A 25161-nucleotide genomic window follows, 5' to 3' on the forward strand; every position below is an offset into this window, starting at 1 on the left:
ATTGACTTTTATCTTTCTTCGTGGCCAAGTGGGTTAGTCACTGTCTGTACAAGCTTGCCGACCAGGGTTCGATTCCCGGCCGGAGCCAAGCTCTTGTCTTTGTGTGATTTCGCCTGGGGCTCTGATCCCGAGGTCGTTAAGAGAATCCAGACATTAATGTATCAAAAATATATATGGCTTATTTGAATATGAAAAACACGTAAAAATGTGCAAAATTTATCATATATATATATATATATATATATATATTGTATATACATATATTTATATATTTGTATATATATATATATATATATATATATATATATATATATATATATATATATATATATTATATATATATATATATTTATATATATATAACAGAGAGAGAGAGAGAGAGAGAGAGAGAGAGAGAGAGAGAGAGAGAGAGAGAGAGAGAGAGAGAGAGAGAGTCTTTGTGTATATCATCATCATCATCAGCGGTTACTAGTCCACTGCAGACAAAAGGTCTCAGACATGTCCTTCCACTTGCGTCTGTTTATGGTCTTTCTATGCCAGGCCACACCCGCAAACTTTCTTAGTTCGTCGATCCTTCGTCTTCTCTTCCTTTTCCTGCTTCATTTGCGATCTCTAGGACCCATTCGGTTATTCTTAAAGTTATTCTTTGTGTATTTCAATCATCATAATTACAGTTGTAAAATAAATGTTTAACGCCGCAGCCTGCTGTCAGTGCATCTTGTAACGTCCCACTAAGCCACCACATATCACATTTAGTCAGTAATAATTGATTATTAATCCCTTTGTTAACGCGTTTGGTGACTGTATTGGTATTTTGGTATTTTCTTTCTGTAGCTTTTCTTTAATTGGTTAGACCTCACTTTTTTCTTATATTTCAGAACTGGATCTCTCTCTCTCTCTCTCTCTCTCTCTCTCTCTCTCTCTCTCTCTCTCTCTCTCTCTCTCATATGACCAGTTCCGTTGTTCATCACAACCTAAAATCAGTTTAATTCATATTTATTTCCACATTTTCATTTCATTTTAGCTTCAGGGCAAATGAGAGTATTGATAGTCAGTCCCGTCGGCGTTCTCACAATCCCACTTTTTTTTTTTTTTTTTTTTTGCGTGTGCGTGTGCTTTGGACCACTCTTCGGTAATAAGCATCCGTACCTTCAACAAACACACAAATGCACAAATGATCACACTCAATTCCATCCATTTTCTCATCCTGAGTCAAGAGGTGACCGACCCCATCCATGTTTGACTTCTAAAGTCACTCGATAAGAAAGATTAAAAAAAAAAAAAAAGATCTCTGGTTTATGCTGGTGATCTGTCAGTTTGCTGCTACGTCGTCTGCCTAAAGGTTACTTGTCTTACTTGTCAGAAGTTAAATGGGCTTGTATTAATTCGGAGACATGCTACTGCCCAGGCTTCGGAATAATAGATTTTTTTTTTTTTTTGGGGGGGGAGCCTGTGTTCGTGTTGTTTGACTAGAACTTTCTTCAACAGTTTTTGAAGCAAATCAAAGTTTTCGAGCTTTTATTAGGAAATGCACATTTATAATTCTTACAATTTATAATGTATATATATAAATGTATATATATATATAAATGTATATATATATATATATATATATATATATATATATATATATATATATATATTATACATCTCTGTATATTTAGATGAATAACTTTTCACTTTCCATATACTTTATTTACAATTGCAATGTTTACTGTTTATATAAATATGTTTTTAAATCGTTAACATATCGACTCGTGAATACTTTATAATTAAAATTTTAAATCCTATTTTATTTACATTAAAAGTATTTCTCATTCTACTTTTGATATTCAAGTAATAGTTTTTTTTTTTTTTTTTTTTTTCTATATGATTCTCGGGTCGAAAGTTCGAGGCCTCACAGTTTGAATTTTTTATTTTTTTTTTATTTTAGTGTTCACAAACTAACCGTGTATGTGAGCTATTGATGTGGGGGAGGAGTGGTCTATACCGGATGAATCATCAACAGCCATTGCCTGGCCCTCCCTGGTCCTAGTTTGGGTGGAGAGGGGGGCAGGGGTCCTGTTCAAATGTTTATATGGTCTGTTTCGGAGATGTTGTCCTGTCCCTTGTGTCTGTTGCTCATGAGTGACCTTTAAATTCTTTAAACCTATAAACCATAAAATGTCTTAAAGTAGCCTACGGTAGAAATAAGATTTAATGATAAAAGCTATGCATGTTTGTGTGTGTGTGTGTGAGAGAGAGAGAGAGAGAGAGAGAGAGAGAGAGAGAGAGAGAGAGAGAGAGAGAGAGAGAGAGAGAGAGAGTCTTTCAAGAATCTCGACTACCTGAAGAGAAAGTGAGAAGAATAGCTACAAGGCGAAACTTCACACCCTTATCCATTTGTGGACGTCGTAAAAAAAAAAAAAAAGAAGTAAGAATAGAAGCACCCTTGCACCAGTTCTCCCTTCTGTCTTTTATTTCGTCATTTCATTTTAGCCACGTATCACAAGTTGATAAAAAAAATGCATCAAATTCTTTACGTTTTAAGGAAAATACACTTACAAATGCTAAAAAAATATTCTTTTTACCTCCGTCAGCGAAATTGGAAGGAGGTTATGTTTTACCCCTGTTTGTGTGATTGTTTGTGTGTGTGTTTGTTAGTGAACACATTTCTGGCAAACCGTTTTAATCGTAAAGTCATGAAATTTTCAGTGATTAACTGTTATGTAAAAAGCTGGAAATGATTAAATTTGGAAGGTCAATTTCACGGTCAAGCAAAATTTACAATTCATGTAATCAGTCATAGGCTTGGACATCATATTCACAGAGACTTCAAACTTGGTTTATATTTGACTGTATGAAACTCCACGCCAATCCATACATGTTAAGATCGAAAGTCAAAGTTAAGTCTAGGTCAAGGTCAAGCAAAAGGTCAAATTTCGGTCATCAACCACAAGGCCCCAATTTTAATCGTAAAATAGTGGAATTTGTAGGGATTTTAAACTATTATGTAAAGGGCTGGAAATTATTAAATTTTAGAAGGTCAAAGGTCAAGGACAAGGACGAGCAAAACCTTCATATCACGTAATCAGCCATAAATTTGGACATCCTTGTCGTAAAGACTTAAAACTGGGTTCATATTTGATTGTATGAAAATAATGCCAATTAATACATGTTAAGGTTAAAGGTTAAGGTCGAGCAAAAGGTCTAGAAATAAGCTGCTGCGACGGAGGTCTGCGTTCTATTGAGTGCCCCTCTAGTTCTTGGTGTGATGAGCTTTACAATACGATCACACTTTCAATGTTTTCGCTTCATTGTGTACATTATAAACACAACTATATATATATATATATATATATATATATATATATATATATATATATATATATATATATATATATACACCTTGTTTTGTTCTACTTTGATGTTTAAGATCCATCAATAGCTTTAACAGATTTTTGTCGTGCCTTTTTTTAAAGTAAATACCTCAAAAATTTCATTTTTCATCTTCCAAACAGGAGAAATGTGATATTATATATATATATATATATATATATATATATATATATATATGTGTGTGTGTGTGTGTGTGTGTGTGCGTGTGTGCGCGCACATGCATGCATGCACGCATGAGCGTACATTGTTGCACTTATAAGCACGTATTCACATAGCAAAAACAAGGAAATACGATAAGAAAACTACAACATGGGCCGTTACTTGAAGATGAAAATATGCTGACTGTAATTTCTTTGGTTTTGTTTACGTAGACAGACTTGTTCATTTCCATATCTCTATAATGCAGGGACACATTCCCTGCGTCCGATTACGTGAGCGAAGGCAGGCTGACTGTTTGAGCATGAGCATTATGTGGGATCCTAATTATTATTATTATTATTATTATTATTATTATTATTATTATTATTATTATTATTATTCAAGTTTTTGTTTTAAAGTGATTGCTGCCCCAGTGGCGTTAATTTTGTAATGAACCATTGTTCTTATCTGTTTTTCCCTCATTGCTATAATCCGCCAGTAACTGGGAAAGGGACATATTTCCATGAGGAAAGTAATGGAGACCATATTATTCACAATTTTTCTTTAATTTGTCGGCACACATTTACGGCAGAGGCATACTTTGTACTTAATATCTTTACTTTTGTTCATTAAAATTAATAATGCCACTGAGGCAGCAATCACTTTCAATGAAACTTGTTTAAAAGAGGGTCTACTCCCGAAATATTATTATTATTATTATTATTATTATTATTATTATTATTATTATTATTATTATTCAAGTAACAAATCACTCTTCATTTCAGTCTTAGTGCGTGTATTTAACGTTCCACTAAGTGATGGTTGGCACCTCAGATATTCCGCTTGCTGACGTTTTGGCAACTTTATTTACTTTTTCTACCGATGTTGAGGACACTAAACACCTCTTGTTCCTGAACCTACTACTTTCACCTTAACCGTCATCCCCCATCTTCTTCCTTTCTATTTCCCGTGAAGTTAGCAACTCCCTCCCCCCAACCCCAGCTTCTTTGAAGCTCATGAGTGCGAAACGAGGCTTAAATGTGAGATATTGAAAAATATTAAGCGATTGGCGTGAAGCGGAAGAGGGGGAGGCGAATAAATCCGAGGAAAATTTTGGGCAGACTTCCAGTGTTCTCGACGACCTTCACACGTCAGGGGGCGCGGGCAATAGCAGCAACGGAGAGAGAGAGAGAGAGAGAGAGAGAGAGAGAGAGAGAGAGAGAGAGAGAGAGAGAGAGAGAGAGAGAGAATGCTAAAGGAAGACGACGTGCGCTGTGAATGAATGAATGATCGGAGGAATTAACATCGTTTCTTTAGCATTTATTTCAAGTTGTTTCTGCTACTGATGTTGGTATCCCTATACACGGAATATGATACAAACACACACACACACACACACACACACACACATATATATATATATATATATATATATATATATATATATATATATATATATATATATATATATATATATATATACATATGAAATTTGTGTATGTAAACAATCCCTTTTTCTTTCCTCTATTATGTTTCTTGGTGGTGCTAATAACTAAATTGATTAATAAATGGTCTCGAACACTGATGTAGACATTGTAGAGCAATACTGAGCGCAAAACCAAAGCACAGAAGGGCTAAACTCTAAAAAGACATTGAAGACCCTTTAGAATTAGGAAGAATATGAATAATGGAATAATGAAAAAGGTAATAGGGAAGGAGAAAAACATCAATAAAAATAAAATGAATTGAAGCTTCTTAAAGTTATATGTTCCAGCATTAACCCCCACAGAACCTGACAATTCAGTAACGTGAGATAAAGTGATCTGACAGGTGTCACCGAATGTACCAACGGGTGGTTTTTGGGCTGCGAAGACTAGCACAGATCTGTGCTCTCATGAAGAGGCCGCGGGTTAGATAATTTGGTCATGGTGTAATTTGGGCTCGTGGTTTATTTCTGGAGGATGGGTCAAAGCATTGCCCCACCCACGGAGTGCAAACAGTCCCGCCTATCTTCTTCTCTTGTGCGCTGGTAGTTTAATGCATTTTTAAGTATGAAAATATTATATTCTCTCTCTCTCTCTCTCTCTCTCTCTCTCTCTCTCTCTCTCTCTCTCTCTCTCTCTCCTCTCTCTCTCTCTCTCTCTCTCTCTAGCGCTTATCCGACCTTTCTAAAACTGAAATTTCGTAATTGTCATATTTTCCTTTGGCGAAAAATGCTTATTTTAGTATTCCAATTTCTACCTTCCTGTAAATTACGTCTCTCTTACTGTATATATAATATATATATATATATATATATATATATATATATATATATATATATGCATATATTTATATATGTATATACAGTATATATATGTATATGTATATATATATATATATATATATATATATGTATGTATATACAGTATATATATGTATATGTATATATATATATATATATATATATATATATATATAAATTCAAAGACCAATATGAAAATATTATGTTTCGAGTTTAATTTTTTATTAAAAGCTAAGTATGATGAAAAATTATACTTTCATATACTAATGCAATAATATTTTTTATATCGAATTCACAAAGGGGGATTACATAGGATATGCGTATCTACCTTGGCCAGGATTCGATCCTATGCCTTTGAATCGATACCAAACAAGACATTAGAATTATCCACTGGGCTATCAAGAGATTTAAGTCAATTCCAATTTATTGACGACTGATTTAATTATTTTAAGCTACTTAGAATGATAGTAAACTCATCGTCACTATCATAGCTGATTGCTAAGTTTGTAAGTCTTGGCTGGTTGATATAGTTTTGTCACTAACACTCATGACTTTTTTACTTTCAAATATTAAGACAGAAAAGGTCGTTTCAACCTTTTTTTATCTATGTATCCGAAGAAAATTCCCCCCCCCCTCTCTCTTTCTCTCTCTCTCTCTCTCTCTCTCTCTCTCTCTCTCTCTCTCTCTCTCTTTCCTAGTCACAAGATACGTCCGCCCCCATTTGCGCAGGCGCCGAGTTCCGATGATGACATTTAGGGTAAATAATACTGGAGTGACTATATCGGACGAGGCGATTGCGTCATAGCTTGATGGTGTTCCCCCTCCCTGACTCGACTATTATTATCCGTCAGGTGCCGACTAGACATACAGAGAGAGAGAGAGAGAGAGAGAGAGAGAGAGAGAGAGAGAGAGAGAGAGAGAGAAGGGGGGGTGGGGTGGTAGGACGGGGTATTGTTTGGAGGGAACAAGTGCCTGAGGACAAATAATGACGTTATAACCTTTTTTATTGTTCGTGCCGTCTACTTATGGCAAGATAAGAATGACTGCATTAAATTTGGTATTGTTTTAACTTTTTATTTATGGAACTTTTGCCTCTTAGTAATTCCAGGTTTGCTATCCTGACATGTATTTCAGATGCGAATATATATATATATATATATATATATATATATATATATATATATATATATATATATATTTATTTATTCTATTTTTTCAATTTGTCATCTGATTACCGTTATCAAGGTAAGACTCATTCTAAATATATTTTAACTCGAATAAAACATATGATATTTAATATCAGAATAGTTGACAGTTTTATCATACTACATGTGACATTTTGAGACACCAGAAGAAAGACCTGTTTGAACCAAGGAGATAACCTTTTAGAACCCTGCAAGTAATATTTCGGTCCAACAGGCCTCCACTTAACTGATTCTTGTAACTGATCTCTTGGAAGCTGGGCACTATCGTTTTCTTTTAAGGTTAGATTTCTCTCTCAAGTATTTAATTCGCAACGATAAACAGAAAATAGCTTCCTAAGACAGTATTAGTGATTCAAAATCTATACTTGACCCTTCTCTCTCTCTCTCTCTCTCTCTCCTCTCCTCTCTCTCTCTCTCTCTCTCTCTCTCTCTCTCTCTCTCTCTGCAGCCGATTCCAATCTTGTTTGTAATAGCGATGTTTGTCTCGTGTCACGTCATGCCTCAAGGCACATGAAGGACTTATATTCTCTCTCTCTCTCTCTCTCTCTCTCTCTCTCTCTCTCTCTCTCTCTCTCTCTCTCTCTCTCTCTCTCTCTCTCTCTCTCTCTGTGTGTGTGTGTATGTACAAACATCCCGCGTGTTGAAACTTCTCATAAATTTATTAGAATGTTGAACGAATCAAAGGAAACTGCTGGGCGTTTAGGTCACGCGTGGGTGTGTAATAAGCTTGACTTGGCAACGTTAAAGTCGAGGCTGGGAAGAGATAAAGATACGAAGAGGTGAATGAATGTTGAATGTGACGGAAAACATACTGCACATGCGTGTTATTTTTACGCTAGTTGTAGACGTGTTTGTGAAATTTAGATAAGATGGATGGTTATGGTGAGTAAACTTTTAGTTCTTTTGAATTTCATAAATAAGGCAGGGAAAACGAAGGTGGATTTAGAAAAGTGTTCATGTATATGATGGCTGAAAGTTGACTTTAGGGGTCATTGTATAACCCGTGACCCGTTGCTCAGGATGAATAAGTATTGATGGCCGCTCTCAAAAATACACTTTCTTTTTTCCCCACAACCCGGGGACGTAACCCTTCACTTGAATCTTTCTCTTTTAACCCGACTTGGCACGGACGAATGTATAGACTACGAAAAACGCCATGTTTTCTATTTCATGAAAAATTGGAAACATGATTTAAGTGCGGTTGAATCATCGAGGAAGCCAAATCACCACCTTAAGAAATTTATAAAATCTTCAGTTGATTTTTACCTACTTAGATACCGCATCTACCAAGATGTCAGTTTGCAAGAGATGTTGATAGGGTGTCTTAATTAAAGGCCAACCGAATGCCTTGGGCACATTCCAGGCATGAGGGAATGAAGATATAAGCAGGGGAAGAAAATTTTTTATAATCCAGGAAGTATAACAACTTTCTTAACTTGTCATTACAAGATTGAAAACTTACGTCCCATTTTCAAGTTGTGTTTATTAAAACCTTTGTAGTATTACAAGTATCAAATTATTTTTTATCAGATAAGGAAGATTTGAGTGTGATATCGAAGGTTATTTATATAATTACTTCCATTTAAATCATATTTGAGTCTTGGTATTAATAAGCTTACTATATTACTACAGTTACTACATCGAGAATTACATATTATTACTCGTGGTGTGGGAACAACCAAGATTTCACTTCTTCCACATCCTGACCCCTTAATTTGAATTTGTTGTTTGCTTACCAGTCAATCTCTTGTCTAAGTTAACAGCTTCTCCTCACTCTCCTAAGCTTGTTTAAAATATTATGCCCACTTTGTACTACATACGCGTGGCTGTAAACAATTTATCATGTTAGGACAACTCCACAGCCTCATTTCTCCCAGGCCGTAAGAGAAAAAGAAAGAAAAGAAGAATATGTAACAGTGGCATCAAGAATGAAACGGTTGTATTTGCAAAAATTCTTACGAACAAAACAAACGGCTTTTTCCTTGGGGGTACCCAGTGCCAGGTGGCCTTCGTGAGGTCATTGCTAAGTGTACGCCGTGAGAGTGGAAAAGAATCTTACGAAGCTTTTCTCTGTGTATACACGCGCGCGCGCACACATACACACGCACACACACGGTGTACGCTTTGAAAGTGGGAGATATCTTACAAAGCTTCTCTCTGCATATATATATATAATCACGAACACACACACACACACGGAGAGAAAGATAAAGAGAGCTTTTTAAAAGCCCGTCTTACCTGCCCTCGAGGGCCAATTGGGTTTAAATAGGATGTTTTGAAGAAGCGGTTGGCAAGTAACGTACGGTGGTCTTGTTTTATGCCATGGTTTCCTCTCTCTCTCTCTCTCTCTCTCTCTCTCTCTCTCTCTCTCTCTCTCTCTCTCTCTCTCTCTCTCTCTCTCTCTCTCTCTCTTATCGAATATCCCTTTTTGGAACACATGAAAAATGTCAAAATTAAATATAATGCTGTATGCATTTATGTAGTCACTAAAAAGTGCGACAATCGTCGGGAATTTCTATACACACGCATCATATATATATATATATATATATATTACGGTTTAATTTCATGACATTCTTAATTAAAGTTTTCAATAGATACGCCCCCTGGAGGGTCAACCGACGTATGGGATAACATAGACTATAGTGGTGTGATCTTTTGACCCCACATCACATGCTATGGGAGATAAATCAGCATCTCTAATAATACCAAAATCATTATTCCTTCCTTACATGTGTATGAATACTTTTATAGTTACCTACTATACATTTACCAGTGACCAGGATTGAAATATTTTCATGAGTATATTATATATATATATATATATATATATGTATATATATATTTATATATATTTATATATTTATATATATTTATATATTTATATATATTTATATATTTGTATATATTTATATATATGTACACAAACATTATACACACATACTTTTTGCCATATACGTTTTCGCCTTGAAAGGAACAGTTAGCACCAGAAGTCAGCTTCGTAGTTTCTCAGAAAGTCCTTAGTGGGGAGGGTGTTAGTCCATTTTTTTTTTTATTAACTCCAGCAGATGCTGGTATCCATTTGCAACATAATGGACTTATGAATGATATTCCAGAATCGAATGCGGTCAAAGAAATTCTCAGCCTCTGAGTACTAAACCACTCAACTCTCTCTCTCTCTCTCTCTCTCTCTCTCTCTCTCTCTCTCTCTCTCTCTCTCTCTCTCTCTCTCTCTCTCTCTCTGAATATATATATATATATATATATATATATATATATATATATATATATGCATAGTATAATGAATGGAATGATACGAGAATACAGAGAAATGGCGTTAGACGAAGGCTAGGAAAGTTTGTCGTAATTGAGGATAGAGAAAAAGTTTGTGTGTTTTTTTTAAGAAAAGAAAGTCGAGAAATAGTGTAATCAAGAGTAAAGTTCTTACGGGAATTGTCAACCACTAAGATTAAAGTAACAAATGTTAGTATGGGCGCTGAAAGAATGAAAGTCGGTATATGGCAAGGTTCCCTGGAAAAGCAGAGGAAACAGGAAATTCCAATATGGGAATTCATGAAAGGAACATAGAGTAGAGGGTGATGGTGGGTGGGAATAAAAGAAAAGTGGGAGCTTTTCGGGTTTATCTGTTTGTGCATTTTATTTGACGTAATATTAATTGAGAGGGGTAAAAATCTTGAGATATATAAGTGGGGAAAATTATGGTTTGGAGTTAAAGGATGGATTAGTGTTTTGTGATGTTCTGGTTATGCAGAAAGAATTAAAGATGATAGCTTTGTGTATGATTGTATTTGTTGCAAACTTTTCGTTAAATTGCATATTTGGGAAATTCTTGAAATTTATCTTCACTATTGGACTTTCTATTACAGCGAAGTGTTCTTAACAAAGCTAAGAGCTGTCTTTGCGTATTCCATAAGAATTTATTAGTTTTAGGTGGTAACAATAATATTAATACGAACGCATGTCATTTTTGAATGAATATAAATGTGTATTTATACTCGAGCTGAAGTTGGAAGGATCAAAGTCTGTATCGCATTTAATGGAAAGCTGGTCCTAGCTTGGGTGGAGAGGGGGCTTGGGCGTTGATCATATGTACAGTATATATATGGTCAGTCTCTAGGGCATTGACATGCTTGCTAGTGCCATTCATGAATGGCCTTTAAACCTTTGAACATGGGAAAAAAGATTTGCGTAACTCCGAAAACAGTAATATCACCCACAAAAAGAAAGATTACCGTCATATAAATTTAATGTAATTTAGCGCTGAACTCTATAATTTTAACCATGTTTTTATTTATTGCAGTGGTAGCCGCCATTTTCATTAGAAAATAAATAAAAAGACAAATTGTTCAGAAAAAACGCATGTGCTCCTTTTCACAGCCCGTAGTTGCTTTTATATCGTGTGAGATAAGACTCCACTTAAGACATGACCTGCGGTGCATTAGCATTATCTTGCATCGGCAGAGCAACTGATATCTCCCCCTCTCCCTTTTTCCCTGCCCCCCCCCCCCCCCCACCATCAAGTGTCATTGGCTAAGAGCTCCTTCCTTCTGCTCTGGTGGTTAATGTCGTTCTGTAAGTACATGCAGCAGCGAAACCTGAAGCTGCCGCTAAAGCCAGCACGTGGTGTATAGTGGCCCTGTTAAGTTCTTACACGCGTCACTAGTTCATTAGGTATTTTAATGCTTTATCTGGCCCTGATTCGATGGACTTAGAGGAAAGGCGCTGTAAGAATTAGGTTGAGTTATTGGAATGAAGTAGGAAGTTTTAATGTAATAAGGAGACCGACGGAAGGAGGAGCCTAATATCTTCACTTCACCCAGATCCTGGTCTCTGGAAATGAACAGGAATAGGATAACCATGATCAGCAAAGCTGTACTAGCCAGGGCCACCCATACTAGGTTTGTTTGCTGAGAGAGATCAGACTAAAGTCTCTCATCATTATCAATTAACAGTGACCAGTGTGGTGATGAAAATGGTAAAACACCAGACATGACCAATAATTTTCTGAAGCCTTTGTCCTGCAGTGGGTAGAAACAGCTGAAGTTGTTTTTGTTATATATATATATATATATATATATATATATATATATATATATTATATATATATATATATATATATATATATATAATTGTGTGTGTGACTGAAGCATCAAAACTTGTATGCTGATGCGTACTTTGGTGAGGTTAAAACAAGCAAAAAAAATATATATATACACACACACACACATATATATATATATATGTATATATATATATATATATATATATATATATATATATATATATATATATATATATATATATATATATATATATATATATATAAAGTAAAAGCCGGAATGAAAAAGAAAGTTTATGTAACTCCGAAAGAAAACTCTTTAAGAATGGGAAAAATAAGATAATTCCTAACCAATCATTTTAGTATGGAAATAAATGTCCTGACAGGTATTTAAAGAGTCGCTGGAGGGTAATATTTGTGTTAGTTTGAAAAATTTATCAAGTAGGTCTGCTCCGCTATTTTCTCTTCTGCTGTGCTTTGGTTCTTTCTCTCATGCAAGCTATTCTTTCTTTAATTCGACTTACATCAGTGGGTGGTCTTAAATAGTCGTAAAAGTGGCCATAAAGATAGTAAGAGAATTTGTCACCCTTTTCTCACTTCTTACTGCACTTGATTTCCTTTTTTTGTTTAAAAGTTACCTCCCTCCATATTACTCTGTAAGTCTCATTCCTTCTCTCCCAGCTGGGGGACTTTTTGTGCTATGACGCATCTGTAAAGGATAAAAACTTGACATAATAAGAAAGTGGTCCGTACAGTATTTCGTAATCAAAATAGGAAATAGAAATTTTCGAATATCTCTACACCTTGGTTGTAAACGGAAAGGAAGGCCAATATAACCTTGTATGGTTTAAATCCTGCGAAATTATATATAAAAAATTGGTGGATGCCAAATGACCCTCTAAGAGAAGTTGGTCAAATTAGTGTACATAATTCTAGATTTTCTGGTCTCGATTTCATAAAAGTAACTGACCCTAAGGTCATGCTAATAGACGTTGAAGAATGCGCTTTGAGGTGGGGTGGGCAGGTCGGGTCGCTGTGAGTGAGAAGGGTGTGGGGTTGGGTCGGGGTGGGGAGGGGTAGGGGGTTCAGATGAAATTGGTGCTGTGCTGTATCTTGAACGTTGAGATGGAGAAAGGTTTCATGGATTGCCTTGTTTATGAGCTGCAGCTGTTGGTCTGCCATACCCCCGCGCTACTCCACACCCCGCCACCCTGCTCTTAACTTTATTGCACGCTACCCACAAGCTAGTTCTCTCTCTCTCTCTCTCTCTCTCTCTCTCTCTCTCTCTCTCTCTCTCTCTCTCTCTCTCTCTCTCTCTCTCTCTCTCTCTCTCGCTTGCACGCTACCCCAAGCTTTCTTTTTTTCTCTTAACCAGATCTTTCTAGATGTATCTTGCCGTTGTTGCTCCCATTTTGGTGTTTGTTTTTTTTTATCTTGTATACCTCTGTAAATTTGCAAAACTTTTCATCAAATATCAACTTTGATTGTACAATTACTAACAAATTTTTAATCTTGAAGAAATATTTGCAACTTCACTGTCTATGACGCAGAGATTTCTGCTTTGGTAAATTTTTAATAATCTAGATATATTTTTGACAACTGTGATATGTATTTATTGCAACTTTGCAGATTGTAAGGAGTAGATTTCTGTCACATTTTAGAATTTTCTACATTTCTGGAACTTTTATATCGTTTTGGCATCTTTCGGCGTGTGGCGAAGAAATGCATGCAAACTTTTACTCGTGTATAAAGAATTGGAACTTTAGGACTGATTTGTTTACAGCTGTTGGTTTACAAGTATTTGAAGTTTTCACTTTTATGTTGGACAGAAATAAAAACGTTAAACATTAACTTGTATTGTTAGCAATGCTTACGACATTTTTAACACTAGTTGCTCTCCTGTGAAAACCAAAGCAGGCAGTCTGTTTTCAGGCAAGATTGCTTGCTTAGAATGCATTATCATTTAAAAAAAACTGCCCAGAATGTGTAGAAATCTGCGAGGAGGGGAATGCGTGTTATACAAACTAATTTTACGGATTATTTCATATGAATACATGCTCCTTTTGAATATAATGATGATAACAATATTACGGTATGTGGAAGAGAGTAACAGACATTAAAAGCAAAACGACGTATGAATAAACGTTTGAATAGAAGAAAATTCAGAAATAGTTGAGAGAGAGAGAGAGAGAGAGAGAGAGAGAGAGAGAGAGAGAGAGAGAGAGAGAGAGACACTAAATAACTCAAGAATTATGTGGTCGGACATAGAAAGGCATGGAATGATCTGTATGACGGGTTATGTCACAATTTGTTACCACCACTGATGGTATCGACTTTAGTGTTGTAATTGACAGCTTCCCTGCAGCAAGTAAGTACAGCTGTCTTTTGCACCATCGCAATTTAGCTTACATTTTTCTTGAGCATATCAAGTTAGTCTGGTGCAAGCAGTCGAGTAGAATATCTTTCTAGACCAGTATGTCAATGTTCGTTTTGCTTTAATTACCATTATTTTAACACTTCCTTAATTTTTACTTTGTGATTTGGTGTTTTGTGGATAAATTAGTGACAATTTATCGTAGTCTTCGAGAACTTTTAACAATTCTATATTTATTTTTGGTGTTTTTTACTTCATTTGCGCACTTGAGCTTAATTTCTGTCTTTGGGGCTACTATTGACGTACTTAAAACTTTTAGGATGTAGGACCTTTTCAAGATGTTATTATTCATATTGGATTGAAGACTGAGGTTCATATAGTTGTTTTTCATTCTTTTAAATTTTGTTTATTGGTTATAGACTATCACTCGTTTCATTATTGAATTAATTTAGTTTTTTGACTGGTAGTGTACTGAAAACATCCCTGTCTGGAAATTTGTTGGACGGGAATTTAAGACAAGCTCAAGCTCGATAGTTTTTAGTAAATGTCTATAACCTCACCATCCTTGTATGTTTGTGTGTGTGTGGGGGGGTGGTTGCTTGGGAAGCCTATATCCCTACCTGTTGTTGATTCAACAGCAGCCATTGCCTGACCCTTCCTGGTCCTAGCTGGATGGAAAGGGACTTTGACGCTAATTATTTGTATATATGCACAGTTTCTTGGGTATTGTCTTGTCTCTTCCATTCATGAGAGATCTTTAAACCTTTAGGTAATTGAGAAATTCTATCAGTACAGTCTAGTATTTGTGGACTGGCATTCATACAGGGTGGTAAGGATTCACATTCTCATAGTTTGCTTTATATTTCTGGTTAGAGAACAGCCATTGACGTAAGTACCCCTCCTTTTTATTACTGCTTTGGAAGCTATACTAGAAATTTCCTTTTTATTTGTTTTCATATTTATTTTTTGCATCAATATTAAATACATAGGACCCCAAATACCATGTTAAGCCTAAGATAACACCATAAAAACTTCAATGTAGGCTACAGAGGTGACTGTAAGAATCTCAGGAAAAAAAAACATTAAATATCGCGATGCACGAATGATCCAAAGCTAATGTGAAAGTAAACGACAGATTGCGAATAGACTATATTTTTACGAAACATTCTTTCTAGTATTGTATTAAATTGAGTCGTCTGTTAAAGAAAGTTGTTAGGTTTCGAGCAAGAGCCTTGGCATAGATACAAATTAAGGGAGGAAAAGATGACAAAATTAACTTTGCCACTAGATATGGAAGTAGGTGGTCCAACCCACTTGCCCCTGAAGTCTTTTACTGATGACACTACAATATTTTATGGAGTATCATAGATACATAACAATTCAGTCACTTACTTTAAGCAACGGATAATTTGACATTTATTTAGGAAATTTGCAATTATTAATTTATTGCTCTATACATATTTGTGCAATATTGTATGGCATATTGATCAAGATATTATGAACAGTAGGTTATATGAAGAGATCTTGTAGGGAAAAGTAAACATGTGAAGGGTAATTAATTTTGTTCAACGAATATAATTTTTCTGTATTCCATGGTATATTTATGTTCAAAATGATAATGCATATACAGATTCAAACACATTTTTACCCGTTACGGCATCTACGAAATCTGGGGCACAGTAACTGATGATTAGTGGTTCTGGTTACTGCGTTTAGGGTGTCCAAAACAAACACTACTTGACAAGGCTGACTCGTTGAGCCTTATTGGTCTTTTGACTAAATATTAATGAGTAAACCAGTTTGTTTCTTTCATTGTCATATTCGAACAAAACTTTCATAAATTATTACAAAGCAAAGTAAAATAAATCACGTAAGATTCCAAATAGTAATAATATTGTCAAATTGAGGGAAGACTTATGAGAAGTTAACAAGACAAATACTGTGCTTAACAAAAATAAATTATATACAATAAAGTCTCTTCTTGTGATAAAGTTGAAGTGATTTGATTGATTGTATGTCATTTCCATATCTTGAATGTAGACCCGTGGTTGCTGAATCCCTTAAATCTAGCTAAAATTAGTGTATGGTGCAAATTATGTAGCATGAAATTGAACCCTGACAAAAAGTAGGTTGGACAGTAGTTTCTCAACATCCAGATCTTTGCATTGACAATGTTTCTAACTAATATACAACTCATTCTGTATTGCAAATTCACTTTCGAGAAATATCCGTTCTGTTTCCTCTAAAGTTGCAAACAAAAATTGGTACACTGTATTGAGTTTTCAAAATTTTCGGAGATCTATCTGTCCTGAGGAAATGTTCAAATTCCTTCACTCTACTATGTTTTGAGTATTGTTCTCTTGTCTGGCATTTAGCGAAAAAATACTGTACTAAATTCCATATTCCTGTTCTAGATAGTAATCTTTTGCATCGTTGTTCAGTTGATTCTATGTGCACTTTGCATAAGATTTTTTTTTTCAAATTCTTGCCATCATTTGCATACAGGTATTATAAGACTATCATCCTGTACTTAGTAGTGCAGTAGGTATGCAATAACTTCTAACGGTTTTGCCTTCCCCATCATAAGGTTCAGTATTCATGAAGTTTTATTCCAGTTATGATCATGTTGTGAAAAAAAATCTACCTAATCTGGCAGTTGAATTGATGGAAATTCAAGCTTGTAGCAAATGCCGTTTTCTTGAACAGGTTGATATACTTCGTGTATCATAATTATATACGACTGATCTATTTCAACGTTGTTAATGATCTTAATTATATTTTTTCTATATTATATCTTTATATATGATTTACATATTCGATATTTCCCAATTTTCTTTCCGCAATGAGCTGAAATATGTTAGAGTCCTGTGGATTATAACATCCTGCTTTCCCAACTAGGGTTATGACATGGCTAGTAATAGTAATATTAATGTGGAACTTACAATGTTGTCAATTTATACCCTGGTTAGTTATAATGCCTTTACACTCGTAAGACAGTACCATAACCTAATTGGTTTGTTTTCCAGTAATCACATAACATGTCTTTTCACCCCCACCCAATGGCTAAGAACAGATAATAAAAATGTGCTTACACAAGATAGCCACGTTTGCCTAAATGGGATAATGAAATCTTGAGATATTTTATATATATATATATATATATATATATATATATATATATACTGTATATATATATATATATATATATATATATATATATATATATATATATATAATTTTTTATTCCCCGCTTGTCCGTAATCGTACAACTTCAGTTGGGTCTGTTCCATTCTGATATCAATTTCAGTTTGCATTCTTTTTTTCTCCAAAAATAGTTGCTAATGCCCAGTATCTCTCACTTTAAAAAAAAAGTGTGTTGTCCAATTCCTTTCTTTACTCTATTGTGGGTAGGTCTCAAAGTAGAATAAGTACCCCATCCCCCAGTTGCCCTGTTTGTGGAAAGATCTTCATAAAACTGTAAATCATTAATTTCTTCTCTTGGAAAGAAAATTCTGTATTTTTAGCCTGTGATACACTGTGCTGATTGATAATGTGGTTTTATGATAGCATTTTTAGTCGTTCTCAAAGAAGAATTAAATATTTTACTTCTGTATCTTTTATCTTATTTGGCAAAGGAATCCAATTTTTATGGCTGTACCATGTATCCAAATGTCAAGTTGTTTGTTATAGAAGGCCATAATGCAATGAATAAGATCTTAATGTGGCAGTGTTCCATGAAGAATATCAAAGTCAGAGGTAACCAGTACAATTTACCATACCTTTACGCTTTCACCACATTTAGCAATGGATTGAAAGACTTTTTAATGATTCATTTAACTATACATTCATTAACTAAAAGTTTTCTCAAATTATATTGAATATTCATATCTCTATTTTAATTATGTAGTTATATTACTTCTAAACATATATAGTTCTTACATATTGATGTAAAACTGTAAATTCATTATACAAAAATAAATAGCTTTGGGAGTAAGGTACCACTACATTTTTCTATTAGGAATATTTAGTTTGACTAGTTGCTGGGAAGGCTGTGGGGTATGCTCAGTCTGTGTATACACTAGCTCCCCATTTTACATTTTCAAGAAAAAAGCTGACAAAATATGAGTAGCTCACTTGATGTAGAAGGCTGAGACCAACTCCAGGGTTACATTTTCTCGTGTTTTTATTGACAGATACAGTAATTGTACCTCAGATACGAGTAACTTTGAATATTTTACTGTACAAGCAAATCGGGATACGAGGATACAAATTGGAATTGGGTTATGAGCATTGCATCGATCTACGAGCAAAAAAATTCTTACTCTGTATGGGCATTTTTTGGGGGAGAAGTACAGTACAGTATTATTATAATTACAAGCTAGGCTATAGTACTAGTTGAAAATGCAAGATGCATTAAGCCCTTGAGCTCCAACCGGGAGAAATATCCCAGTGAGGAAAGGAAACAAGGAAATAAATAAACAACAAGCGAAGAATAAACAATCAAAATAAAATGTTTCAAGAAGAGTACCAACATTAAATTAGATACTTCACATATAAAGAACAAAAACTCGAAGAAAAAACAAGAGGAAGAGAAATAAGATAGAACAGCATGGGGAAGTGTACTCTCAAGCAAGAGAACTCTAATCCAAGACAGTGGAAGGCCATGGTACAGAGGCTATGGCACTACCCAAGACCAGAGAACAATGGTTTGATTTTGGTTTGTCCTTCTCCTAGAAGAGCTGCTTACCATAGCTAAAGTCTCTCGACCCTTACCAAGAGGAAAGTAGTCACTGAACAATTACACTGCAGTAGTTAACCAATTGAGCAAAGAAGAATTGTTTGGTAATCTCCTTGTTGTCAGGTGTATGAGGACAGAGGAGAATGTGTTAAGAATAGGTCAGACTATAAGGTGTATGTGTAGGCAAGGAAAAAATGAGCCGTAACCAGAGAGAGGGATCCAATATAGTACTGTCTTGCCAGTTAAATGACCCCATGACTCTCTAGTGGTAATATCTCAACTTGTGGCTGGTGCCCTGGCCAACCTACTAACGAAACTAGCAGATGATGTGCAGAAATCAGTCACGCAGTGCCCATACGCCACCCACGCAATGTTCAAACTGTGTACCGTTGGTGCAATGTCTCATTTTCATACCACTCTAAAGAAGAGGCAGAGGCAGTCACCTCTGGATAAGTTCCTTGTGAAAGTTGAATGAAAGAGTAAAAAAGACATCACGTGATTCAATTGGTGATAGTGAAGGTCGTTGAAGAGAGAGAACTCCCAATACTTTACCATAAGTTCTCATGGGAACTCCCAATACTTTACCATAAGTTCTCATGGGAACTCCCAATATTTTACCATAAGTTCTCATGGAAGGAGAGTCTCTCTCATGGAGGGAGATTCTCCCTCCCAAAAGTAACCCCCTCATCCCTTCCTCTCCCTCATGCCAGCTATGATTCTCTGCAAAAGTAAAGTCCAAGTTAATTTGTCATTATTTCTATTTTTTATTGTGAATTATTAATTTGTACAGTATTAATTTCTGATGTTAGGGTTATGATTTTAACAATTCAAACCTTTCAAGAGGAATGTATACATGGTAGGTGTATTTATGAACTTATGGAACGCATCAAGTGAATTTCCTTTATTTCTTATGGGGAAAGTTATTTTAAGATGCTGCACGAGCAGTTTAGGGTGTGAGCTCACTCCCATATCAAATTAATCTATTAAACCAAGGTACTAATGTAATCCTTAAATGTAATTATTTAAGTAAATCTCCCCAAAATTCATATCCTATTACTGTGCAGTGTTTCTTTGAAGTGCTAGATTCACCGAATCATGTTTGGATTTGCTGTTTTTGTTGTGTCCTTAGTTACTTATATTTGGTTTGTCTTACTTTACATAATTATTTGATAATCTTTGGTAGCCTAATATGCACAGTATATTGATAGTTTTCCAAAGCAGGTTATTGTATGCAGTGTCAAATTACCAGCCCAAATACCTATTGCCAACCATGCAACATCTTAGATTGGTGTGGGGAGTTTTATAGTTTTAGTAGATGCAAATGGATGAATTTTTAAAGAATTAAACTAAAATGGAGAATGCTAGGGATTTTAAGGACAAGAAAAGGGGGTTATTTGTTGTAGCTGGCAACATGTGAAAACCTCAATGACTTGAAAACAGAATTTGAAGACACAACTTGAAAACAGAATTTGAAGACACCCCTTTGTATATTTTCCTTGTGTATTCAGTACATATAGTAGTGGTCAGTGTGTTTCAAAAACTGTAACAAAAATAATGAGCACAATTTAGAGATTCACCTAATTCGACACTAATTGACCATAAAGACTTGAATAATTTGTCTGTACATAACTAGTACAGTACACCAAAATAGACACATCAAAACAGTGACAGAAACTAATTTGAAATTGAAAACAAGCATTGCATCATCATCTCCTCTTACACCTATTGACACAAAGGGCCTCGGTTAGATTTCGCCAGTCGTCTCTATCTTGAGCTTTTAAATCAATAGTTCTCCACCCATCATCCTCTACCTCACGCTTCGTAGTCCTCAGCTATGAAGCCCTGTGTCTTCCAACTCTTCTTGTGCCTTGTGCATTGCGAAATGCATGATCAAACCATCTCAACGTACCCCTCACTGTGATCTCATCCACATATGGCACTTAAGTAATCTCTTATAGTTTCATTTCTAATCCTGTCCTGCCATTTAACTCCCAATATACTTCTGAGGGCTTTGTTCTCAAATCTACAAAATCTGTTGGGTATTGTTTCATTGTCATACCAAGACTCATGTCCATACAGTAACACCGATCTTACTGAACTTATATATATCCTGAGTTTTATATTAATTTCAGGTGATTTGATTTCCAAATTATACTTAACCTTGCCATTGTCTGATTTGCTTTTCTCAATCTTTCATTACTCCAATTCTAAAAACCCTACATTAGAGATCTTAATTACTAAGTATTCAAATGATTCTACCTCATTGATACTTTATCCTTCCAATGATATTTCCTCTTCCATTGCATATTCCATTCTCATCATCTGTCTTTCTTCTATTTATCTTAAGCCCAACCTCCTCTGATATTTCATGCATTCTGGAAAGCAAGCATTACAAATCCGGTGTTGTACTGCTAATAAGGACAGTTTCAGTAACATACTCCAGGTCAGCTAATTTCCTATTACCAATCCAGTCCAATCCTTCTCTGCCATCCCCAACTGTTCCATGGATTACAAAATCTACAAGGAGGATAAACAACATAGGTGACAACACATTCCCTTGGAGTACTCCACTGTTCACTGAAAATTCATTTGACAGGGCTCTACTAACATTAAATTTGCACTCAATATGCTCATGAACAGACTCAATTCTCATGAAAAGACTCAATGCTCATGCTCATATATAAACAATAAAAACTTTAAAAAAAAACAAGAGAGAAATAAAATAGAATCGTGTGCCAGAGTGTACCCTCAAGCATGTGTGGAGTTTCGCTTCTTCGGAAGATGAGGCTGATAGTAGCTCCCATTACTCGTCTTCTCCCAATAGTGAGGACTGAGCCTCGGGAAGACAAGGGGAGCCTAGATCCAGTGCAAGGACCTGAGCTGAAGAGCTAGAACGAGAGGTATAGCGAGCAAGTACCCAGTTCCTCCTTCAGGCATAGCATTATTATCACCCTGGTGCATAGAGATGGGTATCCCGCATTAAGGTGAGCCCTTACCGACAAAGACGGCTTAATCCCTTCTCCCTTACATTCTCGCTACTCTCCCACACAGAATGTGTTTTTTTTCCCAGCTAGGTCAGTGGAGCTGATTAATCCTATTTAAAAGGACTCTGGCTTGTATAGTTAGAAAAAATACAATTTAATGTACTAAAGTTTGTGAAATTGGCTATTCCAGTTCCAATTCTATTGATTCATAGTTTTCCCTTTATAGAATTCTGTATAGTAACACCAAAGGAAACATTTCTCAAGTTTACTGTATGCTTAAACCCTTAATTTGTACTATCAGTGTTAAAAAGTGTCTTTAAGATGTGGGAATCTCATCATCATCCCTTTTCAGAATCATCCTTCTGAAATAAAGGTTTACCAAGTACAGTTTTATGATTTATACATGTATTTCAGTTGGTACTTAGCATTAATTACTGTTGAGGATCTTCCAATATTTCATACACTTCATATACTTTTCAGTTTTGGACACAGCTGGTCAAGAAGAATTCAGTGCCATGAGAGAACAATACATGCGGTCTGGCGAGGGTTTCCTCTTGGTCTTCTCAGTAACTGATCGGAACAGCTTCGAAGAACTTATCCGCTTCCACAAGCAAATTCTCAGGGTGAAAGATCGCGATGAATTTCCCATGCTGATGGTAGCTAATAAAGCAGACTTGGAACACCAAAGAGTGGTAGGTTTATATTTACATTTATTTGATCAGCTAATACTGTTTTAAGGGATTTATTTTTAATTTTGAATGGTAATTTAAAAATACTGTACCTATATTTTTGTGTAAATGCAATATCTGTGAAACTGCAGTTTTTTGTAAGTTATTTAGAGGTCATAAGGATGTAGGATTAAACAGAATTTTAATAAATTTTCTTATTTCTATGCTCATCTGACATTTATATTGCTTCTTTCTTGAAGCTGGTTAAATGTCGACTTCTACCCCTAAACTAAAAATTGTGTAGGATTGGGATCATATAGAGGTGAATGTCAACACTACTGGATGGGTAGATCATATCCCTTTGTCTTTCAAGTCAAAACTAGTTCAATATCCTCTTGACATCACTAGTCAGTGTGGAGATGTGAGAGGCATGTACAGTATATGAATGGCAGGTGAATAGAAAAATAAGTAATTTCTTTGAAATTCCCCACAGTTCATATTGCTGACTCCCACTTTGAGGAGTGGGATATATAAGGAAAGATTCAGGAATTATCCAACCATCCAGGTATAACCGAACTCAATGTCCCGGAACTTTAACTAATTTAAAATGGCTGATGAATGAATATTTGAGGAGCTACCCTGAGTCCCAATCATAAGCATTTAAATTGGCAACCCTTTGACCCATTCAAAAACCAAAGGAGTTTTGTTTATCCAGAAATTTTCAAAGAAAATTTTGTAAGAACTGGACTGAATACGTTTACAGTAGATACATTAAAAACTGGCCTTCACCCCCCGGACACCTTGGGTACTAGGAACATCCTGTTGTAAAATAAATTTTGAAAGCAATTTAATTTTCCTAGCTATACAAACCTAGTCCTTAAAAATAGAGGAACGGCTAAACTAAAGCATGAACAGCCGTTAAATCATTAACAAGATAGTTAATGACAGGTGGAAAGACGAGGTGAGTAACCCCATCCACGTTAATGACAGGTGGAAAGACGAGGTGAGTAACCCCATCCACTCTTATCAGAGACTTTACTTTTGACCTTTGGCTCAGGACTGAGAGGGATGTATGAGGAAATACAAACCTTTTGTCTTTCAAAACAGGGACATTGAAGGGGCCTGGTCAGAACGTGCTTATGTACCAAGTTGATTAAAGAAACGTTCTTCCCCTAAGGGAAGTCTGTCTGGATGAAATACTTAACACAAGATGGCAATAGGTAGCTATTCATTCCATCATCATCCTCATAAAAGGAGAATGGGGAAGAACTACTACTTACAGATCAGGTCTAATAATAATTGTGCTCAGAAATGTAGCTTACCAGCATCAATGTCAAATCCAGCCTATAATAGTAAAAATGTTTCATCCCCAAGTGACCCTTCTTGGACTGGCTACACAACTACTAGAACTTCACCACAAGACCAAGAACTAAAGGATACAGAAATTTTTGCGAATAAATGCTGCACTAGGGTGGGCTAACTCCTAACCTAAAAAGTCGCTGTCCCTTGCCATGAGCGGGTGCCTGAGCTAATGATTAACCCAGTAAATACTGCCTAATATTGTTTTAATTTGGTTTCTTCAACATTTTATAATCCTATGTACAGTATATACATATGTACACTATGTACTGGACACAGTAAGGTTACAGTACACTATTGTGCAAAGGTAAAATTTTACTGAGTCGTCATCATCCCCTTACTGTTCTGTATAACTAAAGTTGTTCCTATCTAGTAATACAGTACTGTAACCTAATACTCACAGAAACTGTGCTGTATATTACTGTATTATATGTACAGTAATATTACTACAGTAAAGCTTAACTGTACTTACTGTAAGTGTTCGTTGCTTTCATTTAGACGAGTAGCCTGCGCGTTTTCTTGAAGAATGAAGCAACTTCTTATGTGTCGTCTCTTGCGCAGTATGAGGAGGTTTAGCTTAGTGTCAACCTAGTTTGTCAGGATCAGCTTAGTTTGTTAGGATTGGCTTCGTTCTCCGAAGACTTCAGTACGGTGGATTAATCCTAACAGACTCTGTGGCTGACCTTCGGTACCACAGAGGCTTCACCCCGAGTTTACCAAGATCTGAGGATTGAAATAAATCTCGAGAGATACCCTGGCTTCCTTATCAGAGACAGGTACTCTTGGATAAGTTCATCGTTGTCATGCAAAAGTTTTTTTCTGCAGATCAGCAGGATCCTAGGAGGAGGATGACATGAGTCTTCCCTCTATGAGACTTGTTTTCAGCCAGCAGTGGTTAAGTCTCTTAAGTCACCGTTTCACTCGGGTTCATCAAGACCGCATTGGATTCCTTC

General features: G+C 35.6%; 1 protein-coding gene across 1 annotated transcript in view; it reads left to right on the forward strand.

Annotated features, from left to right (window-relative positions):
- The window catches only part of Ras64B (ras-like protein 2), a 130379-nt gene that overhangs the window by 85327 nt on the left and 19891 nt on the right, over positions 1–25161 (forward strand). Inside the window, exon 3 of the mRNA XM_068391180.1 lies at positions 22662–22873. Coding sequence (XP_068247281.1) covers positions 22662–22873 — 212 coding nt within the window. The remainder of the gene's footprint in view (positions 1–22661; positions 22874–25161) is intronic.

The sequence above is a fragment of the Palaemon carinicauda genome, chromosome 17 (genome assembly GCF_036898095.1).
Source record: "Palaemon carinicauda isolate YSFRI2023 chromosome 17, ASM3689809v2, whole genome shotgun sequence".
NCBI lineage: Eukaryota > Metazoa > Arthropoda > Malacostraca > Decapoda > Palaemonidae > Palaemon > Palaemon carinicauda.